General features: G+C 32.7%; 1 protein-coding gene across 3 annotated transcripts in view; it reads right to left on the bottom strand.

Annotated features, from left to right (window-relative positions):
- Window positions 1-16659, bottom strand: part of LOC106163158 (helicase ARIP4-like) — a 33683-nt gene extending 17024 nt beyond the window's left edge. The window contains exons 1-4 of one of the 3 annotated variants that reach the window (XM_087016049.1): window positions 16516-16659; window positions 16110-16170; window positions 15819-15912; window positions 4764-5484 (exon numbers count right to left, since the gene is read on the bottom strand). In XM_087016049.1, coding sequence (XP_086872175.1) covers window positions 4764-5404 — 641 coding nt within the window. In that variant the 5' untranslated portion in view covers window positions 5405-5484; window positions 15819-15912; window positions 16110-16170; window positions 16516-16659. The remainder of the gene's footprint in view (window positions 1-4763; window positions 5485-15818; window positions 15913-16109; window positions 16171-16515) is intronic. The other 2 variants (XM_013540672.2, XM_024074602.2) reach the window with 2 other exon arrangements.
- Between the last annotated feature and the right edge of the window lie 31 nt (window positions 16660-16690).

The following is a 16690-nucleotide window of genomic DNA, read 5'->3' as shown; positions in this document are numbered from 1 at the left end:
AATTCACGGAGATGAAAGATGACCTGAAGGGTAACACTTTCCAATAATATTATTGGTTAAGTCTGTGTGGTGTCTGAATAACAGGGCAAAAAATTTTTTTTTCGTAAAAAATTTCATTTTTTTGAAAATTTTGGCCCATTTGACCTTGAAGTAAAGGTCAAAGGTCAAATCCGAGGGTATATTTGAAATCTACACATATGACTTTTGGAAAGCCGTCTGTAGAAATTTTTCCCGTAACTCCTTCCGTAGGGTAGATAATTAGCATTTAATTTTGCCATTTTTGGACAAGGGTGCATTGCAATGAGTGCCACACCCAGACCCCAATACCGACAAAGCCCAAATTTTACGTGGAACGAGTTGAGATTATAGGTGACCTAAATCCATGAGATGGGTATGGGGGGCCTTACCGTCTAGGAGGAGAAGCGGTAACGGTAGCCGTCCGGCGGAGCCGGCGGAGCCGGCGGAACGATCCGGACGAGACCGAAACCATGTGTACCGCCAGCGCTAACGCTGGTGGTACAATTAATTCCATAATTTATTTATTTACTCATTTATAAATTAATAGATCATCACCAAAATCTAATCATTTCTTCCTTGGCCCATTTATGACCCATCCTGTAAATGTCATCAAAATCTGTACATAATTAATTAATAAATTAATTAATTAAGCTATTCATTCATCAATATATTAATTCCCTAATTATTTATTTATTCAATTATAAGTTACTGGATCATCACCAAAATCTAATCATTTCTTCTTTGGCTCATTTGTGACCTATCCTGTATATTTCAAAATCTGAACATAATTAATTAACCTATTTATTCATTCATAAACAAACAAACAAACAAACAAACAAACAAACAAACAAATAAATAATTTAATTAATTAACCTATTCATTCATCAATAAATCAATTCCCTAATTTCTTTATTTTTTCATTTATAAATTATTGGATCATCACCATAATCTAATCATTTCTTCCTTGTCCTATTTGTGACCTATCCTGTAAATTTCATCAAAATCTGTACACAATTAATTAATTAACCTTTTCATTCATCAATTAATTAATTCCCTTATTTATTTATTTATTCATTTATGACCTATCCTGTAAATTTCATCAAAATCTGTACATAATTAATTAATTAATTAATTAATTAATTAATTAATTAATTAATTAACCTATTCATTCATCAATAAATTAATTCCCTAATATATTAATTTATTCATTTATAAATTGTTGGATCATCACCAAGATCTAATCATTTCTTTCTTGGGTCATTTGTGACTTATCCCAAAAATTTCATCAAAATGCATCCATTTGTTTTGAGTAATGCTCCGCGCAGGCAAACAAACAATTAATAAACTAGCAATTAACAAAAATAAATAAATAAATAAATAAATAAAAAATAAAAAATCATCCTTTACAGCAAGCCACATGTACAGACACGTGATTAAAATAGCCTTAAGGTGACAGTTTTGTATTTTTATCGATCTTAGGTAAGGTGACCTCCAGCATAAGAGTACGCTTGACCAGATACCGGTGCCTACTGACCTCTCAAACTATGGACATAATACTTCTGGACAGAGCAAGACCACACACCCCCTGTAGCTGGGCTGATGTAGGATTTATGTAGATATGTTTTACCGATGAGTTTATCTTCTAGTAACATTATAAAAAAAATCTTTTCATGGATCTCCCTGAGAGTGTTTTTTTCTTTTAATTAGGCAGTGGATTTCCCTGCTCAAAATTCAAATTTTACACAAGATCAAAATTGAAGGAAAACAGTGTGAAGTCATATGTAGCAAATCAGTGAAGTGTGCTTTAAAAAGTTTATAGCACATTTTTGAATGGTATTCATAAGAAAGCTGGTTAGGACTAGAAAATGGTTGAGTATTTCAGCAAGTTGGTAAATAATCTCTGTCATTGAAAGATGTTCTTCTTTGTGTCTGTTTGTTAGCGCACAAGTTGTTTCAAAAAAATTTCACAATTTTTTTATGAAATTTTCAGTTTAATTAGTTATCTGAATGTTATTCTGTTTTAAAAATATTCTTTGTTGATTTCTGTTCACTTTTCAGTACTTCATCCTTTTTTTGTTTCTATTTATTTAATTTTCTTGGTAAAGGTCTGTGCTTCAGGTTTTGTCTCTAGTTTTATTTTCTTTGAACCAAAATATTGTATACACTAATACAGTCCTATTTATGAATTCATATCAGCTAGCAACATTTCAGTAAACAGATGAAAGTTTAGTATTGGTTCCTGACTGCCAAAAATAAATCAGATATATATATTTGTTAAATAAAAACATAATTTTGTGGAGATGGCACTGATTTCTTAATTTCCCACGTAAAATAAATATGGGGACATAAAAGATGAGTTTCAGACCCAAACCATAATTTTTTGGCAAAAGAAAGATGCTTCCCAATATGTAACGAAGAATGTGCACTTCTGTACTGGCCCCGATTTTATGAACTGCTTGCAAGGTCATGGCCGGGTCATTTATCTGTGGGGGGCCTTAACAAATACCAAAAATATAAAAAAAGGGTAAAAGCAAGGTCAAATCTTAATAGGATGGCCATTATAGACCATCATTCGACTGCACCGATTTCACATATCAAAAATTTCAAATGAAATATCGTTTTATGAAAGTTCTAATATTTTGCTGCATGACTCACTGATTTATTCCTTTTGATAAAAATAAATATCTTCAATGACCTGGGAAAGATTTCTTTAATCTAAATGCAAGATAAATATATGAGCACCAATATGCATTGAAATCAGATGTGAAGTCTTCACTGCATAAAAAGTGTACAAGGTAGACAGCAGCTAGTTTATAGTGTTCAGACATCCATAAATGTTAAGCCTACACTACAGAGATATTTATTTAATTTATTTTCCATCCCGCCACAGCTATAGAGGCGTATTTGGTTACAATAAATCTTCTTTTTGAACTGTGAAGAAGGTCACATTCAGGCTACATTATTTTTAATTCCTGTAAGGGAAGAGATCCTCAAAAAAGATGGGTCATCAAATACCGTTTACACTGACCAGTAACAGAGAGGTCAGTCCAAAGTGGACCAAAGTACTGACACTTACACCGGTGTCCAAAAGAAGAAAACAACTGGTGCGAGCAAACTCTACAATAGGGGAGGAACTTTTCAAGCCCTTAGAGACTACAAAACATTTTGTTGAAACCAAACTAAATCGAGTGAAAAGGTTTGTCAGATGAGCAGACCTATCTGCTATTGTCGCACTCCTTGCAATTTTACAATAATGCTGGCATTACGAGCCTTATCTTTATACATGACACTGAAATCAGTTACACAAGAATTCCGGAAATATTTCTTCCTTTTAATTTTTGACTACTAGAGAAATTGAATTGAATACTTTATTGATTGTCAGACGAAGTGAATGAAGCGGAGCCTCTCATTATAATCTGATATATAATCTGACAAAGGCTATCCAAAAACTGTGCCCAGCACAAGAGAAAAGTCGGAACACTTCAGTTATTAAATTGAATAGAAAGAGATGGGATATTTCATTTTGCTGAGTTTTTTTCTGACAACACAATTACCAATTTGAAAATCTAATTGAAAAAAAAAATATGGTAATGCTATTTGTGTGTTTATTTGTGCATTGGCATCTTTAAATTAGGAGATTGCACAACGGTTAGATGATGTCTTTTAAAATATTTTTGAAATTACCGATTTGGCATGTTCATAAATCAAGGAAAGAATATCAAATTTTATTTTTAAATAAATTTCTTGACACATTCATGAAGTGAATAAAAATTACTATTACCTTTCAAATATAATTTACCTGACATATGCAAGGAATGATTTTTTCTTTACTTTTCCTACAAGTCTTTATTATTTATTCACATTGCAAAGTTTACAGAACAAATGCAGATTTTAGACTAAAAATAAATTATTATTATTATTATTATTATTATTATTATTAAAGTATGAATTAAAAATCTCAATCCATAACTTGGCTACAAATTAAAAAAGGTCGCTCTTCTAGTAGGAACATTGTTCAGAAAATGAGAAGCATGTTTCAATAACTTGTCATAAGCACTATAACTTGAGGGAACAGTATTTTCCACATACATTCTTACAATGACACGAGGTTAGTATCAGCAATTTCTTCTCAAAACACCATCTTTATGAAGAGACTGGCAGTTAACTTTTGTACTAAGCTGAGAGAGGCTTTTCTTAAGGGTTAAAATGTACTGTTATAAATTGTTAAGTAATCTTGGCCTGTAGGCCATATAATTCTGAATAATGACTTTGAACTTCTTTTCAAATGACATAACTATTTATTCATTTTTTCTATTTATCTATTAATAAATTTTATTATTTCACTTGTTTTCCATATTTATCAAATGTTAATGTTATTTATTTTTTCATACATAAACTTAATAAATAGTACTAATAAAATAAATTATTTTCTTCAATCTCATTTTGTTTTTATGTTTATTTTAATTTGGGAAATTAATGTTAAACTTTTTTCCTACTTTTGATTACCTTTTTGGTAATTTCCCTGTTTTCCTACAGTATTTCACACAAAAGTTCTATATACTTATTTTTCACCTTTACAGAACAGTTAAAAGTAAACTTTTCTGACACTTAATTTTTTCCACCTGGCCACTTATAAAATAAGAAAAACGTTAATAATAAAAAATACTAACCAGTTTTTAACTTTATATGCTTAAAAGTAATAAAAAACAAACAGCAAGAACAAAAATCAATCAAACATTTTTTACCTGATATTTCTCCTCTCATAATTTTTCTTGCTTTTTCTTTTTTTCTTTTCTCCCTTCTTTCCATCTTTTTTCTTCCCTTTTGTTGCCCTGCTCTTCTTTTTTGATGGTGGCTCATCTGATGCCTCTACGCCTGGACCTTTACTTCGAGGCCTTTTCAAAGTTGCCCTCTTTGAGGTACTTGGACTTTCAGAGTCTTCTTTGGTGTCCAATTTTTCCTTACAATCTTTCTCAACAGTGGCTGCACTATCAACAATATCATTTGTATTTTCATCCTCATCATCGGCATCGCTGATATTCAGTATTTCTGCTTCTTCCTCATTTTCATCGTCTTCATAATCATCATCATCATCTACATCATCGCTGTCAATTTCTTCTTCTTCTTCTTCATCAATTTCATCATCATCATCTTCTTCTTCATCGTTATTTGCCAAATCTACTAGCTCTTCATCTGATGGTGGTCTGTCTTCTGCCAGAGCTGAGGAGATTGTGTCATCATCAAATTCTGCAATGTCGCTGTCATCTTGGGAAACCTTTTTGGTTGAAATGTCATCCCTACTTATGGAAGACCCACAACTGTTTGAATCTCCATCAGTAATTTTGTTCATCAAATTTGTCTCCAACTTGGAATCAGTTTCCATCATGCTTCAAAAAAAAAGCCCGTTTGGTTTCCTCTTTTAGCAAAGATGATCCAATGCTTGCATTTTCCTATAGCTGTAGTCTTCTGAAAAAAAAAATCAATAATATTACAGAATATTCTATAATTCAGCATTCTTATACTAAATATCTGGCAGACGTCTTTCTAAAATGCAAAAAATAACATTTGTACCAGAAACAAACAAACAAACAAACAAAAAAAGAATGTCATAAACAAATATTTTCCTAAAATAATTCACATCTGAAACCTGAAAATCAAAGCAAAATTCTGGAACATAAAAATTAAATTTCCAACAGCATATATTTAATGACTGTAAAAGTTCAGGATCACGGCTAACATATGAACTTTTCTTAGATATCTCAACTGCAAAAATACCCAAGTTTCTTACTTGGGAGCTGCTGGACCTAATGATTTATAACTTGGCCCTAGGTATCTTTAAATGCCCAAGCACTTATGTAAATGTTGTTTGACCAGCTTATGAATATGCATGAAGCTCATGAATAAGGGTGGCCAGCTGACCAACTACTTGGCTTCAGAGTCGGTTTTCAATAGAATGGAATGGACACTACAGCGAAGGGGGACATGCAGCAAACTCACTCACTGAAAGGGTATAAAGTAAGAGGGGCTACTTCTTATATGCACAATATTTAAAAAGATGTAAAAAAGTATAAAAAAACCTATATGTTTATCAAAATAAATTGCAATCAATTTTAATGTCAGTTGAAATAATAAATTATGAATTTTTAAACAAAACTTGGCAAAGGAGAAAGTGGAAATTATCATAACTAAAATCAAAGCTGTGTTAAAAAAGTCAAATCTTCACTTTTGAATGCATTTTTCCAATTTATTAGTTAATCAATTAGTTTATCAAACAATCAGTTTAAGACATCTTTTTCAATATTGGAGCATGCATCCTCTTTTGAGCATAAATAGTAACCTGTCAATAGCTGTCATTTCCAAAGATTAAGGTGGTCATTTTATAGTTGCTATATGAAAGAAGAGGAAAAAATTATTTGCTCGGTTCAATAATTGATTGGTGTTGGTGGCGAGAGCAGGGAGTCACCCTGTGTTGCTAGAGCAGGAACACCTTAACGACCGAGAGGCGCGAAAAAATTGTTAAAATACTGAGATGTATACTTGAGCAAGGTTGGCAATTATTTAAGGTGGGGTCAATAAAACGCCTGTTTAGCAGAGTAGCAGATATAGTAGATATATGAAATAAATATTTAGGCGGTTGTTTTAAAGCATAAGAAAAACAAAAAAAAGTGCCTCAGATGGTTCAAATAACAGTGTGAATTTTAAACCTGGGTAATATTCTATTTAAAAATTCTGGAGCACAATCTGGGGTCATATCTATTGCATTACTGAACCTAAGTTGCTTGACAGCTGTAACAGCTACTTAAACATATCTTTAAGTAAGTTTTTTTTCCTCTCGTCTTCCACAAAATATTGGCTGACAAAGACTCTTTCTATCCTTGGCAAGGTATACAAGGTTTATCTTCATTAAGACAATAAGTAAAAATGCAACTATAGTACGAAACACATTATAATTATCAAAAATGGAAAGCTAAAATACAACCAAGATCCACTGTTATAACATCCAAGTGCTCTTTCACAAACACTTTATTAAATTAGCAACTTTTTTTCAAGGGGTTTTCTGACATGAAAACCTTTGTTTGTCATGAAGATGAGCTTAACAATTATCAAATTTAACTATTTCGCCTTTTGAAGTCCAGACCTACAGGCTTTCTAGTATCTCACCTGTGTTATTTTACGAATTGCCAATCTTCTTTGTGTAACTTGGTCTTGGGGACACGACATTAAAACATGACATAGCCACTTACATAAGCAGTTCTCCCGGATGAAAAGCTAACAGGTTCTTGCCAACAGGTTCTCCCAACATAAGAAAATATATATACACATGACAAAGGCTAAGTTTACAAATGTATGATCATATTTCTGATAGATCTGTCTGCGTGCAAATAATTTATTTTTTGAAAGAGAACACTTAGAGCATTGAAAACATACTAAAATTCTTACATGTCAAGCAATTTTTGTTTATTTGTTTATTTATTTATTTATTTATTTATTTATCTAAATATAAAAGTCCGTGGTCATTCAAGGGTTATGTTTTAATAAAAATAACAAATAAAACTGCACATATGAAATGCAGAAAAGTTCAGTTATGTAAAACTTTGCTGAAATACATAGTAACTCTGCTAAAACACATCACTGACTTTGCATTATTCACAAATGGTATGAAAATACTGACCACAATGCTGCTATTGTAAAAGAAACAGTTATGCAATAACAGAGTCTATTGAATTAGATAGCCGACATGAACCTTTACCTAAGCATGACAGACTGATCGCCCCAGGCCCTTTTTTTCTAAATAAAAACACAACACTGATGATAAATGGTTCTTACTAATCAGTGAAAAAAAAATTTTTTAGAAAAGGTGGACATTTCCTCTTAAATCAATTACTCTTTACGCCTATGCGAGCCCAAAACAAAGAATTCTACATGTAACAGCCCAATGGATATCTGGCCATAGCACCACCCCTCGTTTACCCTTCACAGTATATGCTAAAAATGTTGAAGTCAACCGTGGGACACCAGTGTAAAATTAGTGACCCAAAGCAGAAATAGTGACCAGTATGTGAAGAAATTTTCCAAATATTACTGGACCCAGACGTGAATTTTACTAGAGTTTGGTGTCTGACCAGAGTGTTAACACTGCAGGATAATCAGTTGCCAATATTATGTAAGTACATCATAACTGAAACATTTAATAATTCACAGGCAATTTCGGTAACTTCACGTAATAATTTATTATTGAAGTCCATAATTTCGTATAAAACGTCATTTACAGTCTAAAGAGGCAGAGTAAGCTTGTTGACTATAATTCTAATTAAGAAGTCATTGTTTAAGAAGTTCATGAAGCCATTGTCTTGGTTTGATACCATAGAATGTGATTCTCCACATATCGTTAGAATATACCTGAGCAAGCGATGAGTGAACATTAAATGATTGAAACTGATTATTGTTGTCAGCATTGGATTTCCCCCTAGCGGTTTATAGGTATATATTTTGACCAGAATTCTGGAAAGTAGTACTAGTAAGGAGTTATCCAACCTAAAAGTATTCAATAGTGTTTGTATTTTGAGCCTGTTTCTAAATTTGATGCATAGCTAAATTTTGCGCGGTTCCGGACAATCAATATTTACTTTTTTCACAAACGAGAGCACATGAACTCTTACATAAGGCATCTGGCACATGCACAACCGTGCTCCAAACTGATGGCAAATATTAAGGTAATGATTCAATTGTTACAATGGGCAAAAAATTAATTAAACAATTAATAAATTTTGTACAAAAAGTGAATTTTACAGATACTGTATTTTCATTAGATTCTTAACATTAGAACATACCCATTGATTAGTAGCAACAAAAATGAAATTTTTATAAACCCAATCTTTATAGTAAAAGCACCACAGATGTTACACAGAAATATATTTTTATGATCCCAAAATCATGTTTCTGACAAAATGGTAAATTTTCCAAATTGAAAAGATCCAAGTCCTCACCATAATTTTAGTATATTAATTTGTTATTACCAAATTTTGATGGAATTTTTAGGTTGGAGAGTTATATTCAGGGGGGTAAAGAAGTGCATATAGTTTCAAATGTCTTTTTTATCATCATAAACATTTTGCATTGGCAAAGGTCTTTGTTCCTATAATAGTTTGTGGTTTTGGTTGTTTAGTGGACAAGATATCGGTCTCGTAAGGTTGACCAATTATGATGGTTCACCAATCATAGTGTAGATAGATAGCTATTCAGGGAGAAAGAAGCACATGATTACAATTTCAACTGACACTCCTGATCTATGAATATAATATAATTATTTTCATTTTCCTTGGTTAAGGTTTGCACTCTCTGGCTGTTACAAGATTTCTGTACAATTCACAAAAATGATATTAAAAATTACAAAAAATACACATACACGTCAGTGATATTGTTTAACTTTAATAATATATTTGCTTATAACCTTAAAAACAAAATGTCACATTGAAAAAATATGATCACATAGACTTTAAGAATCTTTTTCTATCAGGTAGACTAATTCCTATCTATGAGTCAAGTGTTATGGCTTGGGTAATGTCATTATCAGATTTGGGAGTCTTAGCCCATGAAAAAAAAATTAAAATATAAACTTTTCCTGTTGAGGAAGATAATATAAAAACAGCTACATTGGTACATGGTCCACATATGGAACAATAAATAAATCATAATTTCTGTCTTGTTTACCTGTCACTTTTTTGGCAGATAATGTATTTTGAATGGGCCATTATAACAGGAAACATTTCATTACCTATGTGTTATCTTTTCATACAACTGTGAGGTGATTTGAATTTTTTTTTTTTTTTTTTTTTTTTTTTTGCTCTTGAGTAGTACAGCCAAAAGATTGAAATACATATGAAAAAAGTAAATTAAAGTTTATCCATCAGAATAAATGTCAAACAATAGCAAATGACTATTAAATATCGGAAGAAACAATCAGATCATCTTTGTCATATTTCAAGTTTAAAACAGAGAGCTTTTGGTAGCATGATTTAAAACATTTGAGTATAAAGTACACTGACAAGAACCCTAATAGCCACTAATGGTCTACAATACAAATGATACTTTCTCTTGATATCTTGTACTTCAATTTATGGAGCTTAAAAATAGACAATTTAAGGCATGAAATTAGAGACCATGACAAGACCCCCCCGACATGCAGCAGAAAAAAAAAGGCAATCACTGGATGGGAAAACAATAGAATAAGTGAAACCTTTAAACGATACTGAGAAATTCAGATCCGGTTTGAATTGTAATCACTTCTTTCTTCTGTGAATAACTAAACCAAATTTTCATCAAAATTTCAGAACTTTTTCAGGTTTCTTGTCCAATCTCAAACCAATGTTGATAAAGATATTTTTGGCACAGGTTATAAGAAAGCTCAAATGTAGAGTCCCCTTAATTTCATGCACCAAAATTGAAGTTCACCATAATAATCTAACTGTCTCATTTGGCATATTATATATACCATCAGGGGCGGATCCAGAGATATTTTCTGAGTCTTCCAAATTATCTTTGTTGATCCATCCACCATTTTTGACCGTCTTCCAACAGAAGAAATTAGATACCCCTCAATGTAAACTTAAAAATCTGACTGTCTTCCGGAAGACCCAGAAGACGGCCTAAATCCGCCCCTGACCATTTACATTTATCTAACTTCCACCTTGTTAAGAAAATTACCTCACCAGAAGCCTTTCTTTTTTTATATATATAGCCAGCCTATTATAGCTACGTAAATAAGCAATTTTTCAGTTAGTCAAGCTACCAACATGTGAACTTAGTCCAGTTGTCCAAAGAGGATATTTTACAAACTTGGGTCTTTATAAACCAAAACCCTATATATGAAAACATATTTTGAATTAATTTTGATTTAGAAAGAACTATTCTTGGTCAAAGGGTAGGTTTGTTTGGATTCCCCCCCCCCTCCGGTAACTTCTTAAACTTTTAGCCAATCTGGGGATCTAAACCTTAGCACCTGTCTTTTCTATTTGTTGCACCACCAGTTTAATTGTTCTCTGCCAGTTTCACTGGCCTATAACAACAATCTTCCTCTTCAGTAGTCTCCTTATGTTTTCTTCATTATTCATTGTATACAATTTAAGCATTTATCAGGTAAACAAACGAACCGAGTCCTGTTTCTCCCCCTTCCTAGCCCAAACTGTAGTTACATTACACCTCCAAGTTGATAAGATTAACAATACCTTTCATTACATTGTCGCAACTCAATACAGGTATATAGTTAACATACTGAATTGACGATACCAGCAATTTGACGGTTTGTAAATTTGGGGGTCGGTTTCGCAAAAAAAAAACAAAAAACAATTAATCAAATGTTAGGCCTTTTCTTTTACACTGAAAATTTAGTTCTCTTCAATTTAGGAAAAATCTGCAATGTAAAAAAATCCTCTTCAGGCCAAGTTAATCCATGGCAGTTCACTTCTATAATGCAATTATTAAGTATTGGGTCAGAAACAAATTTGATTCCTTGTTAAAAAAAAACAGGATGACACTAGTAGTTGTCAAAACTGATTTTTTTGGCAAATGAACAGTTAAATAGTTGACCCAATATCATGGATCAATTGCCTCAGAAAAAAATATTTCATAAACATCTCATTATATTTTCTAAAAACCTGTCTGTCCCTGAAATATCTTCGTTTCAACTGGCCCATGAGGCTATCATACCAAGAGAGTTTTTGTCTTGTCGGCCGATTTTTAAGTTCGAGTCTTTTTTTTTGGTGTATGTGAATGAGATCCTGGGGGTAGATTCAAATAACAGCCAAAATTTGGATCAAGTTGCAGCCCCAAAATTGGATATTCCTCAATTCAAGCTAAATTTCACTGCAGTTCACATAAAAGTATTGATCTGCAACAGCAACCTTGCCGCCAAACGGTCCTTTTATTTCACTTAAGTGGACTTCTGCCATTTTATCTTTTGGTGCACTGGACACAAATTTTTGACCAAAGGTTAATGTTAGTTGACTAGGTGTTATGTAACAGGAATAAAATGGGCTTGGTGTTATGTAACAGGAAGAAAATATGTAGAGCTGAAAAAAATGAACCAAATGCCCTCTCAGAGCAAAAATTACATAAGATCAGATTTAATGTGTACAAAGCTACTTTATGGGTCACAAAATAATTTGTCACAACAGATTTTGGCTTAAAGTCAGAGCAGAGCATTATTATTATCATGAGGCTAGTTTTCTGTAAAACCCTATCAACTTTCACACCTGAAAAGAGAAATGAAATTTTATTCATATCAGAATTTCAGGCCACAGGGCTGTAATGCAAGTACCCCAATTTTGTAATATAGCAAATAAAGCATGCTAAATCTTTCATGCTTGAGCTACTCAACAGATTTGAGCTAGTCTGGTCAATTTGACTGCAACTTGAGTGACTGAGTAAATATTTTTTTCTGACAGCATTAAATAATGGACATTCAAAAATCTATGAAACTCCACCCATCATCTGTGCATATAATGCTTGGGGACAGAGTATTTTGCTTTTCTGCTATAAAAAATAAATAAATAACTAACTAACTAAATAAATAAATATATGACGAGAAAAAAAATAAAATTCTATTTCATTTTTTTTTTTTTTAACCATACCCAGTGTTAAAAATTGTCATCCTTGACCAAGGGTTTTCCCAGCGAATCGTCCAGCTGTTATTTGCATCACCGGACGGCCTATATTTTCAAAGACGGCTGGACGGCTTATGGATTTTGGGAAATATGATGGCTTTAGATATACTTGGACTCCCCGAAATTCTGTAGGGAATTACAATTGGTAAATTTTGATGGCCTGTGCCCCCAATCCTAGGGAAAAGTGAGGAGATTTAGCTATGTGACTATGAAAAGCCCTGCCCCTGACAGCTACTAATTACAAGAGTAACATGTTTGAAGATGAAATATATTATCATGGAAAGGCATGTTTACCTTTGATATTATTCATCAAACTTATCTTGGTAAATATACATAATATTATTATTTAGCCTCATTTTATATTTTATTAAGCAATGGACAAAATGTCCTACCCAGTTGTATCCTTCCCAGATGCCTACTTGATTTTAATATATATGCAAAATTTTCTACTTATTTTTTTTTTTTTTTTCAAAAACACTTTGCATATATTTAGAAAGTGAAATAATCAAATATTCATATTTTGATTTTTTAAATATTATCTCCACAGAAAGAGCAGAGTTTTGGTGTTAAAGTTAAAATTCCATGTCCATTTCATGTCCTTCCTAGACATTCACTAACAATTACTATTTTTCCTTAACTGTTATCTTTTTAATCCTAATTTTTTGCCTAAATATAACTCATATATAGAGGAATAAACATATAAAAAATGGGTCTTCAACTTTTTTACTTTTTAAAAAAATTTTCATTAGAGGTGTCAAATGTCCTTCCAAACAGCAAAAAAAAAAAAAAAAAAAAAAAAAAAAAAAAAAATGAGGCTTATAATGTAATGGCCTGTACATAAATGCATAGAGTAGTATCAGTGTAAGATATTGATTTTTTTTCTAACGCACTTAATCATCCTCTAGTTCCAGTACATGTGAACTGTTTTCACCCCTGTTACCAAACAGGTGACACAATTTTTAACTATGAGGTCAGGCCAGAATGCCCTTTATGTAACCAAGCCATGCTAACCCAAGTGTTATTAAGTTACCATCGTGTCAGGATCAACTCTAAGGATGCTATCTAAAAATGGTTTCATAATGAGATACGTACCTCGATTGCAAATGGTCATATATTTTTTTAATATTTAGAAGCAGGTGAATGTGATCTTAGTGTACTTCAAAATTTCAATCACTTCCAGATGAGAGTTGTTTATAGTTACCTGATATGCTTTTTCAATTGTTAGGGAGCAATTCTTCCAAAGTTTCAATTATTTCGAGGCATATCAATCGCCCTGTCATTCCTAACTGAGATCAATATATCAGTGCCATTCTCACTATAGTGGAAACCCTATTGTTAACTCAGGAACTGAAGGAGATTATGTTGTCAACGGCGCTGGTTTGTCTGTTTGTTAATAGACAAGAGGTCTCAAAAAGTTCACTTTTTGTTATTCAGAGGAGATTACCATTTCAACTGAATCTAGACGTCTGTATTTTTTTTTTAAATAATTTTTTTTTTTTTTGCTTTTTCCTTTAACAGTCTGTGCCATATGCTTTTCAGCTTACAGGCCATTCAGACCACCAGTTTCCTAAAATCTACTGGTTTAAATTAAGAATCACTGGTCCAAATAATATTTTAAATCAGACCAGACATTTATCCATGGATATTACAAATTAATATGAGTAATAACACGACACTGATTTTGTCAAATGTTTCTGGCGCACTTTAAGCCAAGGAGACACACTTATTATATTTATGGAAAACTGTGAAAAAGGTTAGTCTTTTAATGAAAGAAATATACCAGTCTCTCCATGTCAGACCACTAACAGCCTCGTAGCCAGGGGGGTTCGGGGGGTTGGAAAGAACCGCCCCTTTTTGCTGGGAAAAGGTCCCCTGTGGGTAAAATTTTATCTAGGTACATGAAGGTTTCATGGTTAATACTCCTCTTGAATTTTTTGGCTACAAGCCTGACTAAATTCTCACATACTGAAAAATCTACAGGTCTGTAGCCAAATTCTACTCGCTACAGGCTACAGAGCAGTGGCTATAACATTGCAGACTACTTGAAGTAAATATACCTTTTTCCATTGATGAGATCTATGCAGTATTAGGAATCATTCCAACTGTAACTATTGGTCTGCGTAAATTGATCCAATTCCACGGGGACTCTTGCTGAATGCAATCAGTTTTGTCAGATCAACAGGCCTCCACAAAGCCGTATGTGAGGCAGTTGTTTTTAGGGTGGATTGGAGTGGTTTCAAAAACACTTATTTTCATACATTTATAATGACACAACTTCATATATGTTGTGATAAGCTTTGATATGGAAACATGGAATGTGGAGTATAGTACCAAAAATGCAAATGAGCATTTTTTTTTTTTTAATTAAAATGAGCATCATGATTGGTGTGGCCATCACTGGTCAGTTTGAAGGAAGTTTGAAACTAAACATGCATGTCAGACATTAAGTTTAGCTGGGGTAGCACTAGCAATTTTTTTCACTGAGCCAAATCACCGCATTTTTGTCAATTTGTTATCAAAATGGTTATAATTTGGCTAAAACATGTCAAATCAAGCCCTTTTTCTTTAGCCAGTTTAAGTCAGTTTTAGCATTTGGCTAAATTGGCAAGTGTTAGCGCTACCCCAGGTTTAGGGCATAAGATCTACACAAATGTTTAAATATTTATTACATACACATGTATAATACAGTAAAAGACAGGACAAAAGGACGATTCACATTGCATGTCAAATCACAAATAACAGCAGGTGAGAGTTCGTACTGACACAGGTTAAAGTCATAATAACTCTTCGTTTTGGCCAAAAATACGATTTTCCTGGAAAAAACGGCAATTTACCAATGGTCAACGACCCCATTCCTGCATTCAAAGTTAATCCAGGGTTTTTTTATTCCTAAACGTACGGTTTTTTGTAAAAATCTCTTAAGAGATTTTAACTGACGGAGCCCTCTCGTATCGAGCGATAGTTTCTGGTGACCTACTTAAAACCGCGGGAAAAGCAGACAACAACTACACTATATAACAATATTATAAGATTCATAATATATATTCGTCTTTTTGCTCAAAATGCATTTATATCTACAATGTGTGCAATTCTGGGCTTTTCGTTATCCGATGCACTGTACAAGAACTCGCAACTTACCTCTGAGAGTTTCCCGCCATGTTATTTTGGTCTCGAATGAACGCGAGAATCTGCGTGACACCTAAACGTCATTGGCAAAGGATGCACTTGTCGACTGCGAAGAAAGGCATCAAAAGCCCAAGTGACAAGCACAGATTTTAGTTTTACTACAATAACAGTCGTTTTAGTGGGAAAATGCAATAGAATATATTTCCAGGCGTTGTTTACAATGTATTTCTTGCGGAATTTTGAATCTCAAAGGAAGAGTTATTATTGCTTTAACAAAATAAAATTTTAATTATGTTCACTCACCTCACATCCGGTGGAATTCAATCAGCTATCATAAATTGCTTCTTAGATTGACAAAAGGGTCCTAAAACAAATAAAACAGAAAGTGATCTTTTTTTTTTAACAAAAGGGTGCTGAAGTTCAATCAAAATAGAATGATGAACGTGCATTTGTAGAAAATACAACAGACTCTGGGATTATTCATTTCCTCGTTTCATTTTCACTTTTATCGACAAGAAATGCACAGATTACGCGGGACTCTTACTGCATCGTAACACAATAGGCAATGACGCAAACATGACTAACAGTAAGACTCGAGCGAAACAATCACTTATACAACCTCTTAACAGCTTTACAACAATGGGAATCGTACATTACATAGAATATTGATATACACGCATAATTATTACAAAGAAAAATAAGATTATACCTCATTCCCGACTATTTCCAATAAAAAGTCTTTGATTAAGCTACATGCTTCAGTTTACACATTGGCTTTTATTAAGTTGGTCAAGGTCGTTCTTCTTCTGCTGTAAACATATTATCATTTTATCATTTATTTAAATTTTATCAATTATGTATGACTCATGATGCAATCCAGTAAG

This window comes from Lingula anatina, chromosome 6 (genome assembly GCF_051362555.1).
Source record: "Lingula anatina isolate TDL-2025a chromosome 6, LinAna3.0, whole genome shotgun sequence".
Lineage (NCBI taxonomy): Eukaryota > Metazoa > Brachiopoda > Lingulata > Lingulida > Lingulidae > Lingula > Lingula anatina.
The sequence above is the reverse complement of the archived record's forward strand: the minus strand, read 5'-3'. Positions and strand labels throughout refer to the sequence as shown.